Source organism: Copidosoma floridanum, unplaced genomic scaffold, assembly GCF_036245765.1.
Source record: "Copidosoma floridanum isolate Cflo_tuat_1 unplaced genomic scaffold, Cflo_Japanese_pri ptg000013l, whole genome shotgun sequence".
NCBI classification, from domain to species: Eukaryota; Metazoa; Arthropoda; class Insecta; order Hymenoptera; family Encyrtidae; genus Copidosoma; species Copidosoma floridanum.
The window spans coordinates 29062264-29075330 of record NW_028321890.1 but is presented as its reverse complement, the minus strand read 5'-3'; the positions used below and the strand labels follow the sequence as shown (position 1 = coordinate 29075330).

At 42.3% G+C, this 13067-nt stretch overlaps 2 protein-coding genes across 2 annotated transcripts; one reads left to right on the top strand and one right to left on the bottom strand.

The window, feature by feature from the left end:
• Positions 1-320: 320 nt before the first annotated feature.
• Positions 321-1343, top strand: LOC106640647 (trypsin Tyr p 3.0101-like). The gene is made up of 4 exons (XM_089590792.1): positions 321-345; positions 423-598; positions 669-986; positions 1062-1343. Exons 1-4 carry the CDS (start codon positions 321-323, stop codon positions 1341-1343), a joined length of 801 nt encoding a protein of 266 aa, XP_089446918.1.
• Positions 1344-9324: 7981 nt separating this feature from the next.
• Positions 9325-10298, bottom strand: LOC106640648 (chymotrypsin-2). The gene is made up of 4 exons (XM_089590791.1): positions 10274-10298; positions 10024-10196; positions 9629-9937; positions 9325-9564 (listed from the first exon to the last, which is right to left on the bottom strand). Exons 1-4 carry the CDS (start codon positions 10296-10298, stop codon positions 9325-9327), a joined length of 747 nt encoding a protein of 248 aa, XP_089446917.1.
• Between the last annotated feature and the right edge of the window lie 2769 nt (positions 10299-13067).

Below are 13067 nucleotides of genomic sequence, written 5' to 3'. Positions count from 1 at the left end.
GTACAATATCTTTATGACATATTTTACAACTTTACACAAATCAAAATTTCTTTTCATTCCGTCTACGACAATTTAATACCACGTATAAGTTTACTATGTAGATTCGTAAGTTCGTATGAATAGTGAGCTGATAAAAAAGAATTGATTATTAATTCTCATACCTGTTTAAAGAAAAATATACCACTTTTATTAAGAACCTGTAATAGATTACAATTAATATTAATTATGACAAAGCATACTGCTGTATCCATCCAAACCCATTCAAAAGCAAAATTATCGTATTAATTATATTTTCTTAGTTATAGGTATAATTGGGGGCTATGAAGCTCATGAAGGCGACTTCAAGTACCAAGTGTCCATACAAGTGAACAATGTACACATTTGCGGAGGTAGTATCATCGGCAATTACTTTGTGCTCACAGCTGCCAGTTGCTTCTACAAAAACAAGAAATTTCAAAATCTTCCATACAAAATTGTGGTTGGAGGAGTAAATTTAAAATCAATCAATGTCTTTAAAATTGACCTAAATAAAGTTTACGTGCCTGTCAAGTATTTGGATGGGTTATTTTCTAATGACCACGATATTGCTGCTGTGTTGGTAAAGTTAAAAAATGAGCCCACTACTTCTTTTGCATGACACACACAATAGTTTTTTTACATTTTTCTAGCTGAAGAGTAGTTTAAATCTGATTAAATTCAATTCGCAAATTGGAAAATTAAATTTACCACAAAAGAACTACGAATACGCGGGTCCTGATGCCGTTGTGTGTGGCTTCGGAGTAAAGAGTATCAGATACATCAAGGATGAAGTGGGGACCACGGAGTACCACGAAAAAACAGATCATCTCCGGTACGCCAATGTCACGGTGTTTGCCGGCACGTCCAACTGCACCAGAAACAGTGGCCCGTTTTTACAGATAACCGACCAAGTGATTTGTGGACAAGTCAGACCAATCGCCATTTCTAAATACGGAGGCACGTGTATGGTACGAATAAACAATTTTAAACGATAAATAAAACGATAAAAAAAGGGTTCATCGATTGATGTACATAATTTACAGGGTGATCGGGGCAGTGGATTAGTCGTCGATAGCAAAATAATCGGAGTGTTGGTCGTCCACACGCAAAACTGCGACGAAACCCGATTACGTTCGATCTACGTGAAAGTGGCGTCTCACCTGGATTTCATTGACAGCGTAAGAAAAAACAACGTTACCAGCGACGTGCGAGTCCATACATTGGGTTCAGACCAAAGTGATGTTTCCTCTGGTTTTTACAAGTATCAGTCATTGCTCATGAAATTAAGACCAAAATCAAAGAACAGAAAAATAATGCACGTTTAATGAAGCATATTTTGATGTGTACTATGTTAATAAATTTGAAATAAAATACGAGAACGAGTACAGTATATTATTTCGCTTACTTTTATTTATATTAATAATTCATCATTTACATTGTACATCCGTTTAACGTTAACTTTTAAATTATCAGGTGATTTACACCCATATTTACTATACAATATAGACGAAGGTCAATCTAACGCTTTGATAGTTTTATGATTAGCTTTAGCATTAAGATACACAAGTTTTTAAGATTAAATTCATTAATGAACCACTGGGTGTAAGCGCTGATGCTTTAGTTACGATTAAATTTTCGTTATTTCTGTGAATCTAGATACGATTAAAACTACGTGACTGATTTTGATTTAATTTTCCTAGTATCATATTTTTTTTTTGTGGAAAAAATGTTGTCGGTTAAATTATTGCGGAATCATGACAAAAATGTATAGTCACGGTTTTTCCAATACTAGGACAACAAATTTTTTAATTTATCAACAACAGCAGATATAACGATAGGACCATTACGGGCATGCAGAATATAGAGGGCTGATTTGAAAGGTGCATCGTTAAAATTTGTCAGAGTAAAGACTTGGATTTGGGGTCCTTGCACATTTGCGCCCAACACACACCAACCCTGTCTCAAGACACGGTGAGCTTAAAACTTTTGCCCCTAACCACCCACCTCGCTGCAACGAAATAGCACCCCCGATCATCTCGGAGATTGTACACACCGCGTGCTCATATATGTATATGCACTGCAGCTTTGCCATCAAGCCTGTGATCTTTTTCCTCTCCCATCCCCGGTTCACTCGGTATGGAGAGAAACACAATGATCCACAGGCGTGGAAGTGTTATTGCAATCGGCGCCTAAGTGAGCGCACACATCAAGAGCGTCGTCGCTGAAAACGCACGAAAGGACGCCCGTGAGTTTAATCTTGGGGTTTTCATTCGGAATTATCTCCCTCGGGGGATCTCCGATGATTACGGTGATGCATCCTTTTTTTTTCCCCCTTACCGTGCATCGGAGGAAATAATTTTGGCGCGACGCGAGAGAGCGTGTTTGGCGCTACAGAATAGATTATATGACTCTTGCTGTTGCTTTGTGCCCGCGTATGCATTTAAAGCAGGGAAAATGTAATGTTTTGCGGTTATTGGGGACGCGTCTGTGTAGCCCACACAGGGACCATTACGGAGAGGCTGCAGAGAAAAGGCAACGACGCCGCACGGATGATCATGGATATAATATATTGTTTTTCGAGAGCTTTGCACACCCTCGGCCCTACTCCCTTGCCAGGTCCGCACGAGTTTTATGATGCACGGCCTTTAGAGGATGTCGACCAGATTTGCGGTCGGGGAAAGTGCCGTGCATGGTGTGAGCGAGGCCGACTCGGTTTTACTTTTGTTTTCGATATTGCACCGGACAGCTAACGCGCGCTCGCTCATTTCTAACAGTTTTTTTGTTTTTGTTTTTAATTTTGGGGTTGCAAATTAAGATGTAGCGTGAATTTTGGCAGAGAGGAACGGGCTCTATACGTACAGGTGCAGGTAGCAAGTCCTTATTGCCGTGAGCTCAAGAAGGGCTTTGTACCAATACTAATCGATTGGATTATACTCGTAGTTGTTTTCAATCCAACAACTTCGGCGCAGGTGAAAGCGAATATATTTATACATGATCCCCCCCCCCCCGATTCGGTTAATACGTCGGTTTGTATGGTTCCATGTGCAAATCCCACTCTATACCCCTGCAGTAGTATTTCTAACGGTAACCGCCATACGGGAAATTCATAAATCACTCGGCGAATCCTTAATATCTTTGAGGTCTCTCTCTCTCTCTCTCACGTGCCTTATCCCGCATCGAGGCTCGAAATTCCGATTGTTCCTCTCTCACTCTCCTCTACTGTGTATATGTATATACATACAATATAATATACATTATGTTGTGTGTACATGGAAAGAAAATCTGAGCCATTCAAATTTTGGAATTAGCATGAGTACATGGGTATTAGTCCCGGTGGGCTTGCGTGTACAAAGGTATTTAAAATTGGCCGGGCCGATGAGGTGAGCCAAAAGGCGATGAAGGCCACTACAATGGAGAGAGAGGGTGCAGTGTCGGCCGACCGGCGACTTTGACTGTGCATAATATGGTGTAGTCGCTAAAAGACCGGAGCGCGTGTGTATAATCCGTCCGAGGGTTGGTCCTTTTATTTTTCCCTACCCTCCCTCTCGAGTTTTTGTTCGAGCACGAAAAATTCCTCGGCGAGGACGGCTCTACAAGTACCTGCATGTATATATATATGGGCTGCGGATACAACGTTACAATACGTATATAGGTACGCGTTTCACTAGCCAAAGATTTTGTGGCGTCTTTCATCGTTTCCCGGTAAATTCGTGTGTCATGCGCATCTTACGGTTTACGTGTAAATGTGCACGGAGACACACGAAAACGCACACGAGTCAAAGGGCATTCCGACGACGCGGTGCCCGGAACTAATTGCTCATGCCGCGCACGTGTTTGCCCTTAGAGGTATACAATAAGAAAGACAACAGGAAGGAACGGATTTTTTTTTACCTCCAAGGATTCAAAGGAAGGTATTTGAATGGGCGTAAATCCTATACAGTTCAAAGTGGCCCGTACGATGCTCGTTGAGGCGCTATGGTTTTTCGCTTGGAGTTTCCAATGTACTTACACGGAAATGCTGGAGGAATCAAAAATGTTAGCGCAAAGGAGGTACAGTAACCCCAAAACCCTATACGTATACGTACACGAGTCGGCAATATCAGACACGCCGCCACTGCAAAAAAAAAAAAGAACAAGGGGAATCCCAAGCGTTGTCAAATCGCGAGCTCCTCTATATACAATTACAAAGCGCTTCGAGCCGTCCACGAGGACGAGCAGAGGCCGAAAAGATCGTCATTACGCGATAAACAAAGAAAGCCCAAAATCGTGCATCCCCCCCTCGTGCCGTACACGTATAATACAACCGATGGCGAAATTACGCGCTGCTCTTGGCAAAGAGGTCCGGATGAAAGGAAAAAAAGAGCGATCAAACGGCATCGGTATGGAATCGGACGGGGAAAAAAAAGGGACGAGTAGAGAGGAGAATTAAAAGGCAAGAGAAAAAAAAAGGGGGACAAGCATACGCGTCGACGGCGACGGATGCCGGGATGAAGCGAAAATAACGAGTCGCCCTGTTTCGGCAAGGCCGTCGCTGAGGACGGCGACGAAACGTCGAGAGGATATATAAGGAGGAGGGGACGCTCGTATACGTACACCCTTTGAGTCCTTTTTTTTTTTTTTTTTTTTTTTTTTTTGATCAGAGACCGTCGATCCTTTCTCCCTCGGATTCCGAATTCGCGGCGCGCGAGCCGCTGACGCTCCGATCGCTGCAGCGACCAACGAGTTTTTGATGCGCTCCCAGGGCCCCTCTGGCGATCAATCTCCCCTTTGCCGTCGTCGTCAACCTCACCGACCCTTTTCTGGGTTTTTGCCTCCCCCCCCCCCCTTCTCTCGGTACCTACAGAATACACACACACTCCGATCCGCCACCGATGAGTTTTTGCGCACTGCAACGCTCCCAACAATGGCTAATTTAATTGTCTCCTGGCGCGTTTCAGCGCTCGTTATTTTTCAAAGCGAGCGCACGCATACCCCCGGGAGCTGACTTTTTTTGTTTTGTTTTTTTTTTTCAGCGATGACGTTGGGCTTTTTTGCGGTGGTGTCGCCGTCACTCGCGGAAAAGGGCCCTCGCGCGAGCGCCCCTTTTTATCGCGACATTTACTTGTGCGGATTGTTTTTTTGTTTCTTCCTTTCTCTTGAATTGTTCAAGCATATTATGAGGATGCAGAAAGGGGGATGATTTTTTATGCGGGGGGTGTAAATGTACGTTGGGCGTGTTTTTGTCCGGTGCGCTCGTGACAGCGTAGAGATTTCAAAATTTTAGTTTTTGTCGATCCTCCTCGTACGAAGGAGCATAAGGTTTTTTGTGGACCTTTCGTCGCGATCTGTTTGATGTGCGCTGAGGAGAGCTGGACAACAGAGTGTTTGCATTGAATGAACATTCCACGTTTTCGTCGCAGCCTATCAATAATAAAATCGCAAAAAGTTCTATTTCAAACTCTGCGAGGAAACATAAAACCACGTGTTAACGAAAAAAAAAAAAAAAAAAAAATGTATCTCACTTTCGATCGAAGTCAATCAAGCATCGTATGAAATTTTCCACGGGCTGGTAAAAGGTTCTCCCAATCGTTATACTTTTCCTCGTTGTTCTCGAAAGGGGAAAAACAAAAAAGTTGCAGCAAGGAGGAGAAAAAGAAGGCGTCCCCAAGAGAGAAAGAATAAAGAATTTCCACTTTCCAGAAGACGAGCTACTTTTCTCGCGCCCTCGGTCACACCTCGAAACCCCATTTTTCTCACTCTACCGCACGACAGGGAGAAAAAAAAAAAAAAAAAAAAAAAAAAAAATCAAGTGCTACGAGAGAATGATGCCCTCTCATTTTCTTTCTCCTCCGCTGCTCTTCCGTGCATCCAAACTTGGTCATCGCGTATACACACATTTATATACCTGTAGCTGATGCTTTTCACCTTTGTGCTGACAACGCGCGCGGCTGATGCTGCAGTTCTGCTACTTTTCAACGATACTGTATACACACACCCACACACCATATACCCCGGGAGCCGCTATTGTCTACGCTCTCGGTGTTTTTCTATATTATTATCCTTGTACCTATTATATACCTTGTACGCGCTGCTGCTGTTTCGGCTCGCTTTTTTCTTCTCCGGCCGACCTTTGAGCGGCTCCCCCGGGCGCCCCTCTCCGTTCTCGCTTTGGAGGACCCCTGATGGGCTGCCGAAAAATCAGCGTGTGGATTCGTTACGGATACCCCCGGGCGGACCTTACAACCAGAGAGGTACGTGCCTCTCGTCCGCTGATTCGATATCGTATACCTACATCTCGTACTATTCCAATGTAAAATCCAAAATAATTTCATTATCTGGTACAATCAAATATAATTATTTCGGACGTTTGTTTCATCTTACGAGATATCGACTGCAGATTGCTTTTCTAAAACACTTTGGTCGTACTTGTATAGAAAAGATGATGCCCACTATAGTATACTTACCCTCGCGTCCTGCAAAAAAGACGCGCACCCCGAAAATAACGTAGCCTCCTCCGCTGTTGTTGTTGCAGCTCATCGTTTTGTCCCCTACTTTTGGTGCAATAAAACCGAGGAACGGCAAGGTGAGGGGGAACAAAACACGCAGAAATGAGAAACCAAGGAGAAAAAAGGAGAGAGAGAGAGACTGGCGTGACAGGTTGGCAGGGCTCCCTTGATCCCACCGGCCGCTCCCTTTATCGTTGTTTTTTTTTGTTTTTTTTTTTCCTCCTCTCTCTCCCGGCGGCAGCTTGTCGACGTAAAAGTGCTAATTACGCGCTTTGTACCGTTATGCCCCGAGAACTGCTGCCGGTGCGCCCAAGTTTTTTCGAGCTCCTTTAACTTTTTTTCTTTTGGTTCTCGCTGCAGCGGCGTTATCTCCGTCGATGCCGTCACCCTCGTCTCCGCGGACGCTCGCGAGATCGCCCCGTCCTCCTTGGGCCCCATTACGCGCGTTCCACGAAAAAAAGAGCCGGCAGTGACTTCTCTCCTCCCTCCTTTTCGCTTTGTCTCCGCTGTCCTCGTCGCCTCCTCGTCTTTTATTTCCCTTTACCTCGAGGCCCCATTGTTCCCCTTCGCCTCGTTCCCCGGAGAAAATGAGACGTCGCGGCAGCCAAGGGCCCACCGGCTCTTTGATTGTCAGCTCGGCTCCCTCGTGATTTTCCTCCCCCGATCTCGCGGGCGCTCGCTTTCCTGATGCACCTCCTCCGAGCGATTCTCGCACCCATAGTGCATTGGTTATTAGTTTTCGACGGATCGTCGGCGAGGTGGATCCAGTCTGTACTATACACACAATAAGATTTTTTTTTTGTTTTTTAACAATAAGTCGATTAGTGACAATAATTTTAAAAATTGCTACGTGCATTACGACTGTGTAACGGTATTACTTCGCTGTTGAGGGAGAACTTTTACGTTTTTGCGACCTAATTTTTTGGAAAAACGTGAAGATGAAAACTACCGTTCTGAGCTGTAAAAATTAAGCTAAAAACAGTAAAAAATCCCCAGACGACGGAACGACACCTGCACCTCGCAGTGCTATGTATATGGCACTGTCATTTTTATGACTTTTTTTTCTCTCTCTCTCTCTCTTTGCGTACAGTCACTAAAATACTTAAACGTCAAAATAATATTTGCTTTTTATACGTACGACGTTCTCGTACATCCAAACGGACACTCGTCGCGCAAGTCGCGCAAGGAGGAACAAAAAAATATCTTCTCACTTGCAAAAAATGACGCATATATACACTGTGGTGTCCTCGAAAAAGGAAAAAAAAAAATCAAAAATAAAAGTAAAATAAATTATAAGCGCAGCCTGTTCAAACGCATCTCGAGAAGCGCTAAATCTATATTTCCGAACGAATGAGCCTCGTGAAAGGGGCGCCGCGCGCACAATACACCCACGGAGCGTGGCCAACTCGAAAACAGACACACCCTCGTATTATGTCCATAAAAATCTCATCCGTGCGTTGCCACACGGTTACCTGTACGTAATATCCTCCGAGGGACGGGAAAAAAGAATCGAGTGGACGAGCCTCTGTCGTCTATGGTCCCTCCCCCGTTTCCGCACGTATACATAACATAATATACTTTCCCTCCCCCTCCTGAACTCCATATTGTATACTCTTCGACAATACCTCCTCTTTGCCCCTGTACACTATTTTTGTATGGTCCATCCGTGTGACACAATATGAGTTGCGTGTCTCTCGCAAAAAGATGGAGGAAGAGGAGCACAGAGTGATAAAAAAAAAAAAAAAAAAAAAAAATGGAAAAAGAATCGCGCATTGAGAGGAACTGATATTATATATATTATACGTGAACCTCGATGTATTCGTCGCGAAAAGAGAGTCGCATCGAGTGGCCCGTCAGAATAGTAATAGGATCTCAAGTACTTGGCTCTTGAACTTTCGGGACGAGCGTATACCCACTACTTATATTTTTCCCTCCTCCCTTTTTGCAGAGTAGCCGGTACGAAACAAGCAGAAAAAGTAATAAGTATAAAAATAAAAGAAACAAAAAATTGGGGCACAAAAGGCGAGCGCGTGCTCGGTACAGGTCGTGTGTATACCATCGAGACGAAATAATGGGAATTTGTCGGAGTCCGCTCGGGTTCTGTGCGTCCACGTCCACCCTCTCTCTCGCCCCTATTATTATTCACTCCCTTGCAATGACCAAAGCGAATAAGACGGTATATACGCATGGTTGAGCTATTGTGACCCCCATAATGAAGCTCCAAGTACAATGGGCACAAAACGCGCGCTTTCGCGAGAGAGCATGGATAGGGCAACCCGATCCCATTATACAGTGTACGTACAGCGTGTACACCAGATGGGTAATCAGAATTTTTTTTTTTAATTTCTTCTCTTTTTGTCCTTGTGTGTTTTTATTATGAGGTTGAGAGCGAGATTTTGGTACAGCTCAAGTACACCTCTGTATCGGTTTCGACCCACGCCTCGGGAATTACATTTACATTTCACGATGTACTTACCTATACAAGGGTACACCTATAGGTACCATGTTCAGATCGGAGCACACGCGTCGGGACAAACACGTGCACGATTTACCCGTTGAGCTCGGACGATTTTTCAATAACATCTCATTTCTCTGCTTTGATTTATTAGCCACGCCGTGCACGAACGTTATGCGCACCGTTTCATGCTATTTCTATTGCAATGGTGTTGCAACAGCGCCACTTTTTTCACGAGTTCACCATCACAATCCCATATAATTTTGCGTGGCTTAGCCACTTACTGTATAGAGACACTTGCGTAATTATATAGGTATAGCCTTTTATAACCGTAGACTTTTGCTTTATTCGGTGTGACCTAAGATATTACATTGGCAGAAGTTGGAAGCGGGTGATGTCACTGTAGGCAAGCCTTACCGATCGACTGAGATGATACACGTGCATGGCGTCCGTAACAATGTCCTTCTTGGCATAATCTATGAAACCCAAGTAATGAGATACTCTGGTGTATATTGAATGTGACCCTGTTTCGTTGCAACCCCGCGCGTGGACGCTCAGCACCCCGATTATCGTATCGTTGACAACTAATGGGCTACCCTCGTCACCCTATATATACCAAGTGCACACTCTATCGATTATTCGTTATTTATTACAAGATGTGCAGACTTACCTTACACGTTCCTACGTTGGTCGTGGATTTCGGGTTTGGCTTACTGACTTGTCCGCAAATCATTTGATCCGTCGCCTCGACGAATAGCTGATGGTTTGTGGTGCATTTATGTCTTTCGAAGACCGTCACGTTAGCGTAATTCAACTTGTGTGTCTTTTGAGGATTCACCCAAATCCCGTCCCTGGAGTAATAAAACCCGATACCAACTGCCCCGTGGCCAGATATCACCGCGGGACCAGCGTACGTATACTTTTCTCGGGGCAAGTCCAATTTTCTCAATAGTGGATTCGATTCGAGTTCCAAACTTTCCTGCAGCTGAGAGAAATCATGAGACTTTCACCCCCCCCCTTTTCACGTTTTTATACTTGGTTTGACAATGACCGTTTACGTCTCACCTTTAGAACAGAAATGTCATCCTTAATGGCGCGACTGTTGAAATGCGCCTCGAGTAGATAAATGTTTTCAATGTCGATGATCAAGACGACCTTTGACCTTGAATCTACCTCTTGGGTAACGACTTTGTACGGATCTTCCTTAAACTTGTGGTCTTTAACGAAGCAACTGGCAGCTGTGAGCACAAAGTAATTGCCAATGATACCACCACCGCAAATGTGTACATTGTTCACTTGTATGGACACTTGGTACTTGAAGTCGCCTTCATTAGCTTCATAGCCCCCAATTATTCCTACAACTGAACCATTTTTAAGATGATTACTTAATTTTACATTGGATGATATTTCATTGTAAGTGCATTCAAAATCAATTGGTTCAAATGACAGAGACTCTCGTGCAATACGATAGTTAACTGTTCGCACCTCAAGTTGAATCGTAACGCAAATAGGCTAAACGACACGCATATAATACCACCACGTGAGACAAATTCCTTCTTTTCAGTGTTTTCGAACACACGATTTTTTTACACCTTTGTCTATGTATAAGGTGGGATTGAAGATACGTTTTGGCCTTGGCGCGTTGTGAATAACGAGTATGTTTTCCAATTCTACGCGTAAAACGATAAGACCACTGCGCGCAAAACCGCCAAAAGTATGATGATCGTCACAATTGAAATTTTATTGTACCGTGTGGTTGTTCGCACTTACCTGGTTTGACGAAAAAAACAAAGTGCCATTGGAACTGCAGTAGGAGCACGTACACGCAGTTATTCATCATTACAGAAACGTGTAGGAAACTTGCACGTCTGAACGCTCAGCTTATCGCAAAACTACTAAAGCTGTTGGAAAATACTTCTATTATCTATTGGCTTCGAGTGAGCCGTTGGAGGGGTTAAAAAAACGATTTCAACGTCTTGTCAGGTGGGAGGGAAAAGTAAAGATTGTCAAGTATGACCATCCGAATCGGCTGATAATTTAAAACTCAACTCTAATTTGTACGAATTGGATGAACTCGATAATCACTCGTTTTTCTGGATTTTAATGACTGAATTTGTTGGGTACAACTGAAGAGTGACGATACTGAACAAAACACAAGTAGTAAAGCGGGCTAGTAAAGATAAGACAATTTTTTGATCAAGACATGAACTTTTGGTAATTCAATTGTCAATTTATTTATGCGTGTTTACAAAAGTGATGATATATAGGAGACAAAATATATTATTTATTTTAGTGCTTCTCGACTAATTCGTCATTGATTTCTAAGTACGGGGTGAGCGCAATTTATTATAACGAGTGGGGTAAATGAGTTTCTTATTTTTGTCTGCACCCAATGTATGGACTCGCACGTCGCTGGTAACGTTGTTTTTTCTTACGCTGTCAATGAAATCCAGGTGAGACGCCACTTTCACGTAGATCGAACGTAATCGGGTTTCGTCGCAGTTTTGCGTGTGGACGACCAACACTCCGATTATTTTGCTATCGACGACTAATCCACTGCCCCGATCGCCCTGGAAATTATGTACATCAATCGATGAACCCTTTTTTTATCGTTTTATTTATCGTTTAAAATTGTTTATTCGTACCATACACGTGCCTCCGTATTTAGAAATGGCGATTGGTCTGACTTGTCCACAAATCACTTGGTCGGTTATCTGTAAAAACGGGCCACTGTTTCTGGTGCAGTTGGACGTGCCGGCAAACACCGTGACATTGGCGTACCGGAGATGATTTGTTTTTTCGTGGTACTCCGTGGTCCCCACTTCATCCTTGATGTATCTGATACTCTTTACTCCGAAGCCACACACAACGGCATCAGGACCCGCGTATTCGTAGTTCTTTTGTGGTAAATTTAATTTTCCAATTTGCGAATTGAATTCAAACAGATTTAAGCTCTTCTTTAACTGAAAATATGTATCGAATTTCATATACATTTCATTATTCAGTAAGTACTATATTTAAATCTTACCGCCACAGTAGCAATATCGTGGTCATTAGAAAATAACCCATCCAAATACTTGACAGGCACGTAAACTTTATTTAGGTCAATTTTAAAGACATTGATTGATTTTAAATTTACTCCTCCAACCACAATTTTGTATGGAAGATTTTGAAATTTCTTGTTTTTGTAGAAGCAACTGGCAGCTGTGAGCACAAAGTAATTGTCAATGATACTACCTCCGCAAATGTGTACATTGTTCACTTGTATGGACACTTGGTACTTGAAGTCGCCTTCATGAGCTTTATAGCCCCCAATTATTCCTACAACTGAAAAAATTAAACGATAATTTTGTCATACATTCTATTCTATGATATGCGATGGTAAAAGTCTTTTGTTAAATATAAATTCCGCATTGCATCATGTTACGTCTAAATAGGGAGTGGCACATTACACAGTAAGCAGTGAGTAATATAATGAGAGTTAGGTTAGTTAATAAATAATCTTTTAGGCTTAACATTTAACTTTTTTTTTCTTTTTAAACTCGCTGAATTTATTAGTGGTATTGAAATGTTGTATCCCTTAATGTAAGATAATGTTGATTCAACTTTAGTACCGTATAAAATGCACAACTATTCAGCTTAATGCTATGAGAGAAAAATCTTATTTTCATCCTGAATCGATTAATTGATGGTTATTGTATTTTCACGTGATTTTGTTGAGATTGTTACTTTATTTCTACAGACGATGTATGTATAAAATATATTTACCCGGATTTACAAAAATAATGAAATAGAGTTGAAACTGAAGTAATAATGGGCGTAAAAAGTTTATCATTTTTCGAATATTTAAAAAACTTGAGTTTTAGCACTTTGCTGGTTGTATTGCAACTGAAGATGTAGTACGTTTTGTCTTCACTAATATGTTATTTCCACGCCAGCTATTAAAGGGAGTAACATGAATCGATTATAGATGACGGCATGCGTCGAAAAAGAACAAGTTCGATTGTAGTTTGTAGTATTGGAATATTAAGTAGATAGTGAATTACTTTTCTTTCTTAACGTATCTTATTTGAAAACTCTGAGAATACACATTACTTAGTATAATTATG